We start from the raw sequence: 16,936 nt of genomic DNA on the forward strand, positions 1-16,936 counted from the left end.
TGTTTGGATTTGTTCTTTTATTTGGAATCATCTTTGAGCTTTCTGCATTAATCATTTCAGCAAATAATTTAACATCATTTTTATATTTGAGAAAAGATCCTGGGAAGATTTAAAGGTGGAAAATCAGTACTGAATTTGCAGCCTCATTTGGAGTGAAAGAATGCACTTCCCTATTCCTGTTGTAACTTTTTTTTCTTCTCCCTTACTCTTAATAAGTGTATTATGAAGGATAGAGGATATGGTTTTGAGTATTTTAATCTGCTGCCTTCCAACTAAAAATGGTAGATATGGAATCCCTACTTTTGGCTTGGAGTAAATGATTTAGTTTGGCTTTCGAAAAATACCTAATCTCTTCAGCAGGATCTCGGCCTTCTTAATTGGGAGGCTGTAGGAATATCTTGAACTTCCCTTGTTTCCCTTCCATGAGGAAAAGTAAACAACTTAATTGAGTAAACGACTTAAATATGGAGTGTCATCTAAAATGCAACAGAAGTCGTTGTAAAACAAGATAGAGACACTAACAGAGCAGAATAACCAAGGATTCTTAAGAATTGGTGACTACCAGCATGCCATTCGTATCTGATTTATTCCTTCTCTGGCTAAAGTATCTACCACATCATTTTTCTGGGTATCACTTTGTTCAGTTCATGTTCTTTTGACAACCATCTTGAAATGATGTTATAATGATGTTGCAAAAATGATCTTAAATACTAAGAGCTTGGATAACAAAGCATGTAAGCATGTACTAATTAAACCCACACACAGTCAGAACTTCTGAATCAGTTCTTAGTGACCTAATCATGAGAAAGCTAGGCACATTTCTAAGAACTTGCAAAATTCAGGCATCTGTCAAAAGTTGCTGTGTATAGTAGCAGATCTGTTAATTTGAAAAAGTGCTGGAAAAAGCAAGGTATTTTTTTCCACTCTGACAGATGGTCTATTTAAGATACTATCTTCAGACATTAAAACACTTTTTTCTTGCTTTCTGGGGTTTGTTGTTTTTTTTTTCTATTCCCCTCCTACTATAATTTTCTTTACTGAATCTATCTCTTTTTCCTCCCCTGTCCTTTTTTCCTGTCTTTTTTCCTCTGTTCATCCATTACAGCAAATTTTTCACAAATGGGCTGTAGTCTGCACAGCCTGAAAATTGATTTGATATTACTGGGCAGTCTGCTTCAGAATTAGTCGAGAGACTGAGGAGGTGTTATTTGTACACTGCAACTTTTCCATGAAGAATTGCCCTGAAGTGTAAGTCTGACTTAGTTGTCCAAAGGAATTTAAGATATTTGGAAGTTAATTGTCAGTTAAGAAGCTAAACTGGAAGCTACAGACAGTATGTGGAGAGTGTGCTAAAATGGTATTAGGCAAAGGAAAAAGTGGAAAGTGCTTGCTACATAACTGAAGGAAGATTTTGGTCAGGTCTTGATTTTTGTGTGTTTGTGTGTGTGTGTGTGTGTGTGTGTGTGTGTGTGTGTGTGTGTTTGTGGCTTTGGGGAAATCATTTAATTTTTCATGGATGAAACTGAAATGGGCATTTTTATTTTTTTTCCTGCAGTCATCTTTTATCCATTTACAAAACCCAAATTTTAGTCAATTACAGAAGAAGCCACCTATCAATGCAGGCTTCCCTTCATAGCAGAGCAGACTAATAGGCCATATGCTCCTTGGGGTTGGAGGAGGTTGGAAATTAATTTGGTTTAAGCAGGACCTCTTTTTATTAATTTTTTTCCCCTCTCCTCTCTCCCTTTTTTCAGTTATTTGTTTAAATATCCCATTGGTAGCTTTGTTTTATTTCATGGACAGTTATACTCAGACATTGTTGATCTCCTTCTCATTTCATGGGAACCTCCAGTTAGTCTGTCATTTCTATCTCCTCATTCTTTTCCTCCTTTGTTTCTCTAGTAGATGTAAAGGGAGTTGCACATGACCAACTTGAAACAGATGACATGGATGAAATGATCATGAAGCAGGACAAACAGGTTTGCCACTCAGCCTTGACTTCCTATGCTAGTTCGGACTCTTCCTGTGTTCTGCTTCCTCCTGACAGTCAGTCTTGACACTGAACTGATAATTTAGTTTTTCTAGAGCAGTATGAGTGGTCCTTTGGTAGACAATGAAAGGTTATGATGCTCTTGTTGTCATTGCTTTCTAAAGATATCTTGATACAAAATCCGTCAGTCCTCCAGAAAAGCAGATTATATTGAAACCTGTGTGTTATGAGTGTTTCTTACCTAAAATCATAGTAACAGATTCTTTTGTATAATTTTACTCAGTAATGTTTCTGAATATTTATGCACTTGGCTTGAAATATTTTATCCTAGGAAATGGAGCTTTATTTTTTTCAATCTCCTCAAATGCCTCTGTGTTCTGCCACAAGCTTGAAGGAGTTTGAATACCTGTTTCATTTTAAGGCTTGCTAACTGTAGAGTAAGACTGTGAGCATAGAAATCTTAGCAATGCATATGGCTGTATGGTTCTGTGTGAAAGGTACTTGTATTTGCTTTATTTAACATAAAATATGTATCAGTAAAATAAAGATAACATGACTAAATGTACAAGCACAATTGATCAAGAAGTCATTCAAGAAGTTCGTGTGTAATACCAAACCTTTGGTATTTTGGTATTTGGTATTTCAAATAAATTTTAATTAGTTATATGTATCAACACGGACTGGTGTGAATCTGAACCAGTCCTTGACTTTACTTCAAAAAAATTTTGTTTTACCTTTTGTAGCTTTTGGGTGGTTTTATCGGTATGAAGGAAAATTTCCCACAATTCGCAAGGTACAAAGTCTGCTGTGTAAACTTGTTTGCTGTGCATTTGAATTTTAATTCCTATTTTCCCTTCTTCTCTGTTATTACTAGACATTCTTGACAGTCAAATGCTACTTCTTTTAGCATGTGCACAAATTAAGATGCATTTTGGGATGCATCTGCAAGGATTTGCCCTTCTGAATTCTTTGAATTTTCAAGTTCTGCCTGCTTCAGTGGGAATTGTATGTCAATACTTTGCAGAAGGTGTTCAGTACAGGTGGGCAGCACGTGTTTTGATGTTCTATAAAAGTCCTCAAAAAAAACTTATTAAAAAACTGTACAGTAACAAAAATGTAATGGGAAACATTGCAAATCTCCCAGGAAGAAGAGTGCTGAAGGCAAAAAGCTTTTAGGCATGTACATGACATAGAATGAGAAAAAAAACCCCACAAACCAAAAACCCAAACCTTTAAGCTTGATAGAATACTTTTATATCTGTAGAGTTGCTGCTAAAGTATTGCAATTTTGAATTATGAATTTCAAACAATATTTTATTGCTGATGTTGCTTTAGTCTCTTAATTTCTTCCAATTATTAGGGGTTTTGTAGTTGTGTTGTGTGTTTTGGTGGCAATTTGTTGGTTTGGGGTTTTTTTTGTGATGGCTGATAGTAACTGACTGGGATAGAAGTGTCAAGAAGAGTTCCTGTGTCTATCTTCTGACAACTCAAGGCTCCTGAGGAGGTTAGGATTGTGCCTGGGAGATGAAGTACTTGTTTCACCATCTAGGACTATAGTTTTAACCTTCTGTGTAGATCGTTAATAGAGAACAGAAAATGATTGTACAGTCTGATACCATTTTGTACTGCTGGCGACTAAATCATCATGGATCTGTAACTAGTGTGAATGCCAGTACAGTTAGGATTTCTATCTGAAAAATAAAACAGATGTTATGAAAACAAAGTTTCTTCACACAAATGGGTGATCTTCTATATTGCTGCTGGCAAAGATAGTTTACAGAGCATCCAAATACCTTTATATATAATAATGAAGATCGTGCCCAGTTCGTTTTGAACTCTACTACAGTGTTGACTAGAAGCTTGAAAAGGTGTATTTTTAATTTTTTGCTTTTAGAAATATTTTTAAATCTGGAAGTGATTAATTTTCATCCTGTGCCAAATTTTTAATTGATTTTTTGTTTTGTTTAGAAACAAAATTTCACTCTGTACTAAAAATGTCTATGATAAGAAATAAACTGAATCCATGGGGAAGATGGATGAAAAGGATGACTCATCCTGTTGTATCTGAATGCAGTAAATGCAGCTAATATTGTCTGATACATGTTCGTATTCCAGAACACTTTGGCATGTGTACTACCTTTAAATTCAGTATTATTTCAAATATTGATACTAGCAGGTTGACCTGCCAGATATTTACATTTAGTAGACAGTACTAAATATATTTTCTAATTTATTAAAAGATATCACTAATTGTTATTATGGCACAAACTATAGAGCCCTGAATGATCAGGGGACTGGAGCACCTCCCATATGAAGATCGGCTGAGAAAGTTGGGGCTGTTCAGCCTGGAGAAGAGAAGGCTGTGTGGAGACCTCATAGCAGCCTTCCAGTATCTGAAGGGGGCATATAGGGATGCTGGGGAGGGACTCTTCATTAGGGACTGTAGTGATAGGACAAGGGGTAATGGGTTAAAACTTAAACAGGGGAAGTTTAGATTGGATATAAGGAGGAAATTCTTTCCTGTTAAGGTGGTGAGGCACTGGAAGGGGTTGCCCAAGGAAGTTGTGAATGCTCCATCCCTGGCAGTATTCAAGTCCAGGTTGGATGAGTCCTTGGGTGATATGGTTTAGAGTGAGGTGTCCCTGCCCATGGCAGGGGGGTTGGAACTTGATGATCTTAAGGTCCTTTCCAATCCTAACCATTCTATGATTCTATGAATGAAACATGGCTATGGAATTATCTTTATGTTAAAACATTAGTGTGAAAAGCTAGATTTTTTTTTTTACTTAAATTTTTTACATTTTTTTTATCTCCAGTGATGATTGATTCCTCCCACTTACCTCCCCAAAGACTACTTAAAAATGAAGCAATAGACAGCATCCCACTGAACTCAGCAGCACAAATTTCCAGTTTGCTGACTACTTGACTAGAATTGGCTTTTGTAGTTGCTGGGGAAAACGTCTTGTTTTCTAAGGTCCTGTTATCAATATTACATGTAAAAGGTGGAAGAAAGACAAATAATGCTATCTAAGGTGAAGCATGTTTATTCTTTGAATTCCCAAAACCACCGTGGAAAGTCAGTAGCTGATGATAATGAGCAGAGCAAATCAAACCTGAAGATGTAGCCTCTTTGGGCACTGGAAATAACTGACAGTGAGTGGCCAGCTGCTCCTCCTTTTTACTTGCTCATAAATGAAAGGAGAACATGGGCTTTCCAATATGAACTAGGCCCTATCACTACAAAGAGGAGAGGGTAGCAGAAATCTGACATTGCTGAAACAGAAATAAGGAGCAGGGTATATTTCCATGACAGCAGGAACAGAGACTCCAAGAAGACTATGTGGTTTTCCCCCTTGGTTGCACTCTGTGTGTAAAATCTTAGAGTTGCTTTGTGCTGTATTAGTTCGCTCACATGTGTAAATTTTATCCAGTGCATGTAGGAGCTACTTGTTCTTTGTGATGCAGTCTTCTTTCCTGGCAACTATTCAGTTCCTGCACTGATCTAAGCCTTTCCTTTATAAGTGCTTTTTTTGATTGTATTAAGGCTTGCGATGCTTAGGACATATGCATGAAGACACAGTATGTATAGAATATTCACATCTATCTATACATGAGCATCTGTCACATGAAAGCAGTCAATCTTGCATTTTTATAAAAATGCTAGAACAGAGAGATGGCAAATCAAGACCTAACCAAAATGGAATGAATATTCAGAGTTTTGTTGTAGGTCTGTGTGCCCTAATGTTGTAATTTGCAGAAGAGCAACTGTCTGATCTTGTCCAAATTATGTTAATGTGCACAGGCCTTCCAAATAAGGTTGAATTTCCAGCAGATTTCTGAGGAAATGTACGTAAGACTTTCTTTCAAAAGACTATCCCTGTACTTGCACAGACTGTAATTAAATTGTCAAGGCAGACACTCATGTACTAAGCTTGAAGTTCGGAATGTTTTTTATCTGGTGTAAAAATATTTCACTTAAGAAAAAGAAAAACCCCAAACAGTCAAAATTTCCCAGAAAGGGAAAGACCGAAAGAAGTCCAAAAGTGACAGTCTGTGTGAACAGAAGAAGAATAAAAAGGAAATGGAGTTTGAGCAAAAACTTGCCAAAGAGAAAGAAGGAATGTTGGAGAAAGAAAAACAGCTGAAAATAAATCGTCTTGTGCAAGAGGTATGTTGTGTTCTTCCATCAAGTGCAAAATTATACTGAAAGAAAATTAGCTGAATCTTTAGTGGAATTATCTTAACAGGACACTTGTTTAATTATGTCAAAGATAACAAAGTTGAAAAAAAATGCTGTTTCACTGAAAAACTGTCCCCATATTTTCCTGTTTCTACAGTCAGTTTTTGCCCACATGAGGATACCTCTGCAGTTAATGTGCCTCCATTTGGAATGATGCATTAGGGAAAGATAGAAAGATAAGAAATAATTCTCAAAACCATTATTAGTTTTTAAACTAATTTAGATGGCACTTCATACATCTGAAGTAGGCTTGTATTGTAACTATACCTATAACTTTTTTTCATGCACTGATATTATGGTTAAGGTATCTGAGACAGAACGAGAAGACCTGGAAGAATCAGAAAAGGTGCAGCACTGGGTGGAAAGACTTTGTCAGACACGGTTAGAACAGATTTCCTCTGTGGAGAATGAGTCTCCTGAGGTAAAATTCTGGCTTCTTTATGTATTGCATGATCTCTTAAAAACATACTGGTTGTCTCCTAAAAGCAACAGGTTTTTACCAGAGAAAAGTCTGTTTTCATCTTTCCATCTCAGCATCAGTTTAAGAGGCGGGGGGAAAATATCAATAACTGATGAGTTACAATATGTAGCATTTGCTGTTCATGTATTTTAGGCACGATTTTTTTTTTAATTATTATTCTAATTTTTATTATTTTGTTCTTTTAAAGTATATTATTAACACCAGATTAACAGTTTTTTATTGTCTCATGACCTGTTTGGGCTAGGTGGGACATACTGCAAATAATAAAAATGAGGCTAGAATACCCAACCATATAATTTAGTATCCTATGAAAATAAGAACATCATTGATGATGTGCTCTTGGACACTCTTCCTAGTGTTGCATGGAATAAAGGTACACATTAAGAACATTACAAAAAGATGAGAAACTCACAATGGATAGGGTTTGTTTTTGTGTTTTACGTAGTCCCTTTAAATGAAGGGAGTTGCAAACAGTGAGTGTGCCTTAGAGCCTGATGGTTCTAGATGTGAAGTGAGGCTTTCCCACCATCTTGCTGCTCTGGCTGTCTTCCAAGCACAGCTGCTTTCAAGAGGAACACTGCAATCTGCTGAACTCCCCTGGGATCCTCGTGAAATTGCAACCACAGAGGGGACCCTTGGGGAACACTCTCGCATGAATTTCTTTCAAATCAGTGTGGAGCAGCTCTGAAAAAAGCAGCTGCTCTTCTGTTCTCCTGACTTCAAGCTCAGATCCATGTGGTTCTTCAGTACATGTATCTAGGACAGTGAAATGATTATGCAGTTTTCTCTCACTACCTAAATTTGGCTAGTTGCATTCTGATAGATCTTTGTCCCACTTACTCTGTAAAGTAAGAGGGAACATTACAGATTAAAGTCACTGTTGTATTTCCATTATATTTAAATAATTTATTACAAATTTTCTACAAAACTATCCAAGCAGTTGAACTGATATAAAGCACAAAACCAGAATGCTTATGAGGGATCAATGCAGCTGAACAATATTCAGGTATGACAGGCTTGAACTGCTACTTGGGTTCAAGAGCAGTCAAGATCTCCTGACCTCTGCCAAAGAAATACCTTCTTTTTTTTTTTTCTTTTTTTTTTTCTTTTTTTTTTTTTCTTGGTCAGTATGGCAGGTAAGGAGATCCAAAAAATTGTCAACAGAGATACCCACTTGAGGGAAGTGCTGTCATATTAGACTAAGATGCGTGTGTCTGTGGGACAGCTCATCTTTCTAAGGTTTCCTCAGCTCAGTCTAAAAAATAGCAAAATGAAAGAGTATCAGCTAGATTTCCTTAAATACTTCAGTCAGACCACTGATAAAAGAAATGTTAGCAGTTCTAACAGCATATGTAGATGTGACACACTGCAACCTTACTTCTTTGTGTGAAGAATCATGTTCAAACTCTGGAGTCTGTTAGCCCCACAATGCATCTGGTGTTGATTGACAGAAATTGGAAGATCTAGAGCCTCCTGAGGATCTGAATTTCATAGGACCCTGAAATGCTGCTTAAGCTTACTTCCCCCTCTTGTATTAATGTCTAGTTATGTTTATATCAGAATTGAGCATCTTTCCCTTTTTTTAATGGCACGGGATTTTAGGGCCTGTCTTTGATTACTTTTTTCTTAAATAAATCACCTTTGCAAGGAGCAATTCTGCTTTCTCATCGTAAGAGCTACTGAGGCAAGAGGTATCTGTAATTTGTCCTGTGTTTTTAGGGTTTGGGTTTTTTTCTTACCTTCTTAAGACTCCATGCTGTTGAGGTTTTTTGTGTGTGTGTCATCCCCTTTGCCCCAACAGCCAAGGCTACTGTCACAGCACCTGAATTTTGTTCATTTTAAACTTAAATCCCAAGGAGTGCCTTTAAAAAGGATTTTGGAGTAAAAGGTTATGTATAATTTGTGAGAGAGAAGCCAAGAACTTCCTGTGCAGGAGTAGTTAGGCTGAGTGGTGTTCTAGGATTTGCCATTAATTTCTTTGGAGCTGTTGCAGTCAGCTGAACTGCTAAGGTAGGTTTCTGTTCTATTGCACATAGCTGGCAAGTGGACGTCCATCTGCTCCTCCAGCCACATCAGTGCGGCGTTTTGCTGGTGGCCTGCAGCTTCATACCACTGATCTTGATGACATAAACTTAGATGAAATTGACAAGCCTAACCAACGCGTGCCACCACCTCCGCCGCCGCCACCATCCACTCTTCCTTCAACACCATCAGCTCATCCACTTCCTACATCAAATGTTCCACTTTCAAGAGGTCCAGCCCTGTCAGTAACACCAGCTTCCCAGGTGACCTCATGATCTATTTGGATGCATGTGCCTTTACATTTCCATTGCCTGGCCTCCCTCCCCACCAACATCACCCACTTCATTCACTGGATCTGCCCATCTGCCATATGCAGTGTTAAAAACAGGAGTGAGATGGTTTTACTGTGCCATAGTAGTGAATGAAGTCCAGAGGTAGTTTTATTTTAACTTTTTACAAATTTTAAGTTAAGAGGGTTTTGCTGTCCTCCCTATGCGTGTTGTACCCCTTGAGCATGCAGGTATCTTGACCAGAATATATCAGTTAAAAAGACAATTCGGACTTGACTGTTTAAATATATATATTAAAAGAAAAAACATTGTCAGACCAAAAACCAAAATTGCAAGACCTAACTCATAGTTAAATTTGAGAAAAATGCCTCTGTAGTGAAAATGACCAGTGAAAGCATTTTAAAAATGTGATCACATTGCTTTGTAATGTGAGAAGAAAATGAGCTTAAAATCAGAAGCTCAAACTTTTAAAACATCAACACTGTATACATTATCTGTAAAATATTTTTAAATGAGCAAGAGCTGGTAATCAAGTTTGACTTTTTTTGTGCACACAGGATTTAGGGATTTCTTTGAGAAAACATGGCGACTTTATTACAATCTTAGTCCAAAAGGGGGATCAACTATAAAAAATCTTGTGCCAGATATCACTGTAGAAAATGGCAGCTGTTTTATCATAATTCCCTTTGCTAAGCACTGTCGTTTTTGGTGGGGTTTTTTGCATGTTCACTTGGAGATACTAAGCTTTGCATTTGCATGATTTTGGTTGAGGTAGAGAAGGATATGCAAACTAATCAGTTCTCAAGGGAAACTGGCAGATTATTTTTATGTAAATAATAGCCCTAATGTTAACTGTGAATCTCTTCTTATAAACTAAAGTAGATCTGTGATAGAGCTTGATCTATGTGGTTTATATGTTTGAAGTGCCAAGAATATGCTAGATCCACTGAAATAGAGATATCATATATACTAATGGATAACAGGTTTCCCAAATTATTTATGAAATAAAAACGATGTGAAATGACACAAGTGTACAAAATATTACTGTTCAGAAAAGAAATACATTCTCCTAATGCTGATATGGTTTAGTGTGAGGTGTCCCTGCCCATGGCAGGGGGGTTGGAACTACGTGATCTTAAGGTCCTTTCCAACCCTAACTATTCTAATATTCTATGGTAAAAAAATACTCAGATAGAAGTAATACAGGAGCTGCCATACTGATGTGATCCCAAACCTATTTATTCAAGCGTATGTTCCTGGCAGTTTTTCACTGCTAGTTATGTTAGAGAAAAGAGGTTAATAATTAAAGGGAAATACATCAGGTAATAAGAGAAAAATTATCAAGCTTTCAGAAATAAGTCAGATTTCACTGAATATGATTAGGTTATATGAGGGAAGAACTAAGTTCTTAGTAAAGTATTAATACTGAGCCAAAGCTGCTTTATTTATAAGTAGATAACTTGGTATTCTTGATGTGGCTTCAGAAATGGAAGAAAAATCAGAAGCTGGACAATTAATCCTTTCTGCTTTTGAAAGAGTCCATTTTAACACGACAGATAAGCAGATGCAGTATGTTTATTTTACTTCAACAATTAAAGATTGTGTGCTTAAGCCTGCCAAAGCTGAAAATAAGACAACTGGTGTTGTCCCATATATTTACTTTTCAAATATTACTCAAACTGTTAAATTTCTGTGTTGCTAAGTCATTTTTTTTTTTTGCCCCAGATCATCTCATTTCAAATTCGGCTCAAACAAATACCTGAAAAAAAGGAATAAAATGCTGTCAATTACATTCTTGACAAGTAACTATTAAAATATCTGGTATAAATTGATCTGTTTCTCAAAACTGTTATTAGCTATATACTTTATATGAACTCAGTACTAAGTCTGTTACTGTTTAGGTTGTAAGAAACACCTCCCACGTTGGCAAAGTGTCTTCTGTGTCAAGCAATCCACTGGTATGTCATATACTGTTAATAAATACTGCAGTTTTATGAGCTTCCCATATAATGCTAATGTCAAGTAAATGACAAGGGTTTGACTCTGCATGGCTAATTTATTTGAAATTCAACACTTGAATTCACATGCCTGGATCCATTACTGTGTTACAAGATATCTAATACCAAGTAGTGGAAGTGACTCCTAATGGTCTGAGGACTTCAAATTTCAACACTTCAGCAATATATGGTCCATGTTCATGTGTTCTGGATGTCTGTATGTCATGGAGCATATACTTTGTCCTGTCAAGACAGACAAAAGCAGATAGGACCAAACTGTATTTTAAACATAATGGGTGCTGAAGAAACAGCTTTCTTCCCAGAAGAACCAACATCAGTTTGATAACTCTTTCCATTCCTTTTGATTCAGAATGATCAAATATCAGGGTTTTCCATTCCAAGGAGCCCTAGAGAGGTCTGTCTCTAAATTGTGCAACTCCAGGAGCAGTTGTCCAGTTCCAGTGCAACTTTAACAACTTGATACCTGTGAACCTGCTGATTCTTCTAAGATCAGACAGCTTAAAGATATGATGTATTTTGCAGTGTGGAACAGTGTTAATTAGGGGATAGCCACAGGGACTTTGAAAGATCTAGTTCCAAATTTATTTATTTTTATATTATTTTAAAAAAAGGCAAAAAAGAGAAGTTGCTTAGCCAATTTGCTGGAAGCAATTTAAATTTTGGAGAATGCATCTTGTACTACATTAATGGTATCTGGAATACATTTCCTATGAGAAACATCAACAAAAATGTGCTGAGAGTTGCTTGGGGTTAAGTCGGAAACTAAACCCACAGGGCTGAATTTTGAACTCCTGAATAAAACTGTGCTTGATGTCAGTGGCAGTTTTGACTGAGTAACAAGTGTACAGTTGCGTTAGTACGTGCTGCCTGAAGAGGTATCAGATGCCTCTGGATAGCTGTACTTCGTGGAGTCAAGGCTAGGTAGTTAGCATAACTAACCCTTGCTCTTAAGATAAGTTAGCTTGAAATGATTTATGGAAAGATTGCTGCAGTCCTGGTGACTTTCATCTTAGATTTGTTTAGCCATAATTAGTTAAAATCTTATTTCAGGTTCACTCTGTCCTTAAACTCAAATTCAGATTTTATTTTCCCCCCCCCCTTGACATTTCTTATTCAGTTCATTGCCTTTATGGGATAAATGCCAAAAGCAAGGATGACATTTTTCCATGATTGTGCTGAAGTCAGAGATGAGGGGGTTTGGTTTGTTGACTTTATAAGTCTTAGTTTAGCTAAGACTTTTTTTTGTATTTGTGTCATTAGATCCATTACCATAAGCTATTTGATTTGAGGCATCTTGGTGAAATAACAGATTTGCATATATTACATTGTGAATTTTAATTTTCTTAAATTAACCCCCATAGAAACTTGCTCCAAGTCCACCTACCCAACGACATCCAGGGGTACCAATAGTCTCTAAACCAGTTATGCTGCACCCTGACCCAAACTTTATGGTCAGGCCAACAATCAAAACAGAGGCCCTGGTAAGCCTTTTATCGTGTTTGGTTTTTTGGGGTAGTTTGGTTTTGGGGTGTTTTTTTGAGCACTGTAGTACTATGGGATTTGTCTTTCACTTTTTTCTCAAAGAATAAGTGCTTGTCTTGTTTTCTGCTAACTAAATTTCATGTAGATTTTTCAAGTGATCATTAATGGTAAGTATAAAAGGATGTTTTTTCCCCCTTTTTCCCCCCATGATCCAAAAGTCACCTGTAGTGACAATTTTTATACTGGGGTGCATAATTCCAGAGCAGTGTAGAACCTTAGACTCTGGAGATCTTATTTCCCATTTATTCATCTGCTGGTTTTTATTCTCAAAAATTCTGAATTGATTTGCCTGAAATTAAATAGTAAGAATTATACTTTGGTTTTGCTTTGTAAATATTTACGAACATAATTGAAATATAGACACATACCTCAAAATTTCATTTCCAGAGACAAAAAATTCGTTATATCTTAGACTCCAAGGTATTGGTCACTGCAAAGTTGGCTCAGTACAGACTCATTTTCTTATTTCTTTTCCATTCTCTTTCAAATGTAAATGAAGAAAAAAATGCTAGGCTAAATATTTTAGGACCAATCATGTAGCATCTTTGGGAATTGTGGTATATGAGGGAAGGTGAACCAAAGCTTACTGGAGAAAACAAGGTGAGGGGAAAGGGAGAAATACTGTTTTGACAGGTGATAACTCCCAAGTGAGAGCCGTGAAAATTCATCTAAAATGGATGGTGAATCCGTTGGTAATATTTATTCTTGAGGGACATCATGACTTACACTGTTAGAATTAGAGTTGTGTACCTGTTATATGCATGTGTGCAGACATGTTTATAAGAGCAAGGCAATGTATTTTAATATGTGAACTAAGGGATGGAAAAAACTGTCACGTTTGCATTTCCTTTAATTAAGAGCCTATGCTATATCTTACAATAAGTGTTGTACACAATATTCTTCACTGACTTTTATAAATGTGATAGGGTTTTTTATCATTTTTTAATAATTAAGATACTTACTGTTTTGTTTTTCCAGTTACAGTTTGAAAAATTTCAGTGATACTTAGTAACCAGTTTTCCCACAGTCATAGTAATCTTGACACTTCTGTATTATAAATGGATTGAAATCATAAATGAAGTCAGTTTTTACAAGTTGCTCAAGAGGAGACAGGTACACAAGATAAAAATACATTCAAATCCCCCCAGTGTAGATACTTCCCTCAGTTACACGCATTGCAGATTTCAGTTTGGTTGTGTTCAATAATTCAGCATCTTTAAGCAATATGAAATTGCTTAAGGGGGAAATAAAGAGAGTATAATATAATCTAGGTCTTGAAAATAAATACCTGGTGTACAAATACAAAATAGTCTGCAGAATTGATGTGCGATCAGAAGACTGTCGTGGTACTGATTGAAAATGTTGGTTTTGTTTTTTTTGTTAATGTTTCCAATGAGTTTGAGAAATTTACAGTAAGATCCACTTGCATAGGGAAATTTTTATGCAGGCATGCACATTTTCCAAATCACAAGTCTGCAAAAATGCTTCATTCCCAAACTGCCTTATATTAGTTGGAAAACCACAATTTCAACAGAAGCAACATTCTGATTGAGAGAAGCATCAGTCTGTAAACTGGTTCTGTAGACCCGTTACCTCTTACTTCCATTTATGGCTTAATGCAGTGAAATGTGTTCATCCTTACTGCAATAAAGTCACAGTACTATATGTAGTAAGACTCGCATGGACATCGAAGTAAAGAGGGAGACTATTTCTCTTAGTTAAAAAATGAAAAGAACAGGATATGACAAAATAGACAAGGAGGTACCTTTCTGTTTCCAGAAATGTATAAGAATTATAACTTTATTGCATGTCAAAGGAATGGTTTTTGTTTGTCTGAGGATGGGGTGGGGGTGTAAGAGGGGTGTGCTTATTTAAGCTGGTCCTTGTTAAAGACCAGTTCAGCTTCTCTTGCCAAACAGAAGTGTCACAAAAGGCAAAATATAAACCCTATATTTCTTCTTGCTAGATTTCACAAACCTGATGGAACTCCAGTCTTTATATCTTAGTAACGCATGTGATTTCTTCTACCTTGTTTTTTATCTGAATTTAGCTGTCCTGAGTACTAAACTCTAGAAACTCATCCTGATGGATTTACTTGGACCAAACAGCTAATCAAGAGAGCTTATACTTGAACAATTCACTAGTAAAGCTGAAAAGCATTAACATAAGAATAAAATAAACATGCAAGAATAGGTAAACCATTCCTGTTATCTGGAAGGTAGGTAGTTGGGCCAGATAACAGAAGCCCCTGTTGTGACTGAAGTATTAATGTTAATTTAATTCAGGTCAGAATTTCCAAGTGTTTTAATACTTCATGCAAATTCAATTTTTCATTTATAAATAAGGAAAATAACTCTCAAATGTGGCCCTGAATGCTGAGAGCTGCTCTGGGTCAAAGTCAGCATGAAATGTTTGTCTCTGCTGTACTAGAGTGAACTGGAATATACTTATGGTGAAGTTAATTAGATTTTGACTCAGAGAACAGGAGAAGATTGTTATGATTTAGTGGTGGGGTTTTAGGAGAAGCAAAACCAACATGAGCATTAGTCTCTGCTCTCCCAACTATAGCTAACATCCTGTTGTGTTACAAAGCTTTGGTGCACTTGCTGCACTAAAGATTTTTTTCTTCCTCATATTTTTGTGGTTGGGTGCAGCATTTCTAAAAGACAGAATGTGTATTTAAGCTTTCCTCTAATTTGCAAAATTTGAAGCTTGATTCAAATCAAGCAAATGGGAAGATGTGCGGGAACTGTTTCAGTTATTATTTGCCATAGCTATACAAAAACCATCTGTGTTGAAAAGGAAATAATTGTTTTTTTTTTCTCTCAGTGGCTAGAGAGGGGCTGAAGACATTTGTGAAAAATGTTGCCATACTGGCCCCAAAACTCCCTGAAGACAAAAACTCAGTCTCTGTATTAATTAAATGGAGACCACAAATCTTTTGTTAACTCAGCAATAGATACGTTTTTTCAAGTAATGGTATAACTATAGGACACTGACAGAATCAATAGTGAAACTGATATGTGGTCATTTGGTTTAAAGCAAATTCAGTTTGGAACTGTAAAGACCATGGGTCAGTCAGTAGAAATTTGTTCCTGTTTTAAAAGACTCAAATATATTGCCGAATTTGATGCAGGGTTTTGAGCAGAGGCTGGAGAGGTGGGAGGAGTGTTTTGTTTTGGGGTTTGTTTTTTTTCTTTTCCCATTTTATTTTCGGAATTTTTTTGTAACATAGTGAGAGGTTCTCTAATTTAGTGATGTGATTCCAGACTAGAGTGTACCATTTTGTTAATGTACTGGAAGTGAAAGAAAAGCAGAATCAATATGGGATTCAAATCTTTGAAGCCCAAGGCAATTAAAATAAAATCTATCAGTTATCAATCAATATTGTGAAATTACGTGTAGATACCCAAATTGAAGCAAGACCACTGAAATAAGTCAATTAAATTCAGGAGGAATCTTTAAGTAGAATGAACCTGTACTAGTTATTGGCATTTAGATACTTAGTGCTTTCAGGATGAGCCCAAATATCTTTACTTTCAGCTTATCAACTTCATGAGGAACTTAGTAACAATATTCAGCTTTCAGTAAAGGAAATCCATAGTAGGAGAGCAAATCTTACATGCATATTTATCATGAATTTGCAATATTTTGGAAATTACTTTTTTAGCATTTTGACCATGTTTGTTGTCTGGATTTTCTTTTTTTTTTTTTCCCTAAATATTTTGTTCACAAATCAGAGAAAAGAGACCCCAGTACTGTTCCATAGAAATTATGGATAAAATGAGTCATAGAAAATATTTTTAAGAAATTGTGTGGTACAGAAAGGGGGGCGGGGGAAGTAGTGAAATTATTTGTGAGTAGGTGTTACTTATTTACAACAAAAGTTAATGTCTGGTTTGGCAATTTTCTTTATTTTGCAGCCACAAGAGATGTTTAAAAGGATGGTGGTTTACAATTCATCATTTAGATCTAACAAAAAACAAGTAAAATAACATTTTTCATGTTTTGTGTGGTACTTCTTGTTTTGACTCATCATAGATTTAAACCTTTCCTTTCTAATTCTGTTGTTTAGTTTCTAAAACAGGATGCAGTGCAGCCCTAATGCATGAAAACTCATAGTCTTTGTAAACTGTGTGTGCCTGTGGTTCCTGCTAGTCTAGATGAAGAATGAAAGGATAGTAAATCCTTCAGGTTGAACCATCTGTAACTATGCACACAGTTAGTGCAATCCTTAAGACATCTGAACAGTGATAATGGGTCTGAGAATGATGAATTATTTTTTTATATTCCTAAGGTTTCCTTGTTTCTTTTAGTCTCCAGCTGCAATGCTTTCAGTAATAATAATAATAA

At 36.2% G+C, this 16,936-nt stretch overlaps 1 protein-coding gene across 3 annotated transcripts in view; it reads left to right on the forward strand.

Annotated features, from left to right (window-relative positions):
* USH1C (USH1 protein network component harmonin) overlaps positions 1-16,936 on the forward strand; it is a 49,706-nt gene that overhangs the window by 24,243 nt on the left and 8,527 nt on the right. The window contains exons 15-20 of one of the 3 annotated variants that reach the window (XM_061342517.1): positions 2,734-2,783; positions 6,006-6,158; positions 6,535-6,651; positions 8,748-8,996; positions 10,925-10,981; positions 12,403-12,522. In XM_061342517.1, coding sequence (XP_061198501.1) covers positions 2,734-2,783; positions 6,006-6,158; positions 6,535-6,651; positions 8,748-8,996; positions 10,925-10,981; positions 12,403-12,522 — 746 coding nt within the window. Of the gene's footprint in view, positions 1-1,902; positions 1,980-2,733; positions 2,784-6,005; positions 6,159-6,534; positions 6,652-8,747; positions 8,997-10,924; positions 10,982-12,402; positions 12,523-16,936 lie in introns of all 3 variants that reach the window. The other 2 variants (XM_061342515.1, XM_061342516.1) reach the window with 2 other exon arrangements.

The sequence above is a fragment of the Neopsephotus bourkii genome, unplaced genomic scaffold (genome assembly GCF_033783945.1).
Source record: "Neopsephotus bourkii isolate Nb327-2 ecotype Australia unplaced genomic scaffold, CSIRO-AGI_Nbou_v1 NB_1792, whole genome shotgun sequence".
Lineage (NCBI taxonomy): Eukaryota > Metazoa > Chordata > Aves > Psittaciformes > Psittacidae > Neopsephotus > Neopsephotus bourkii.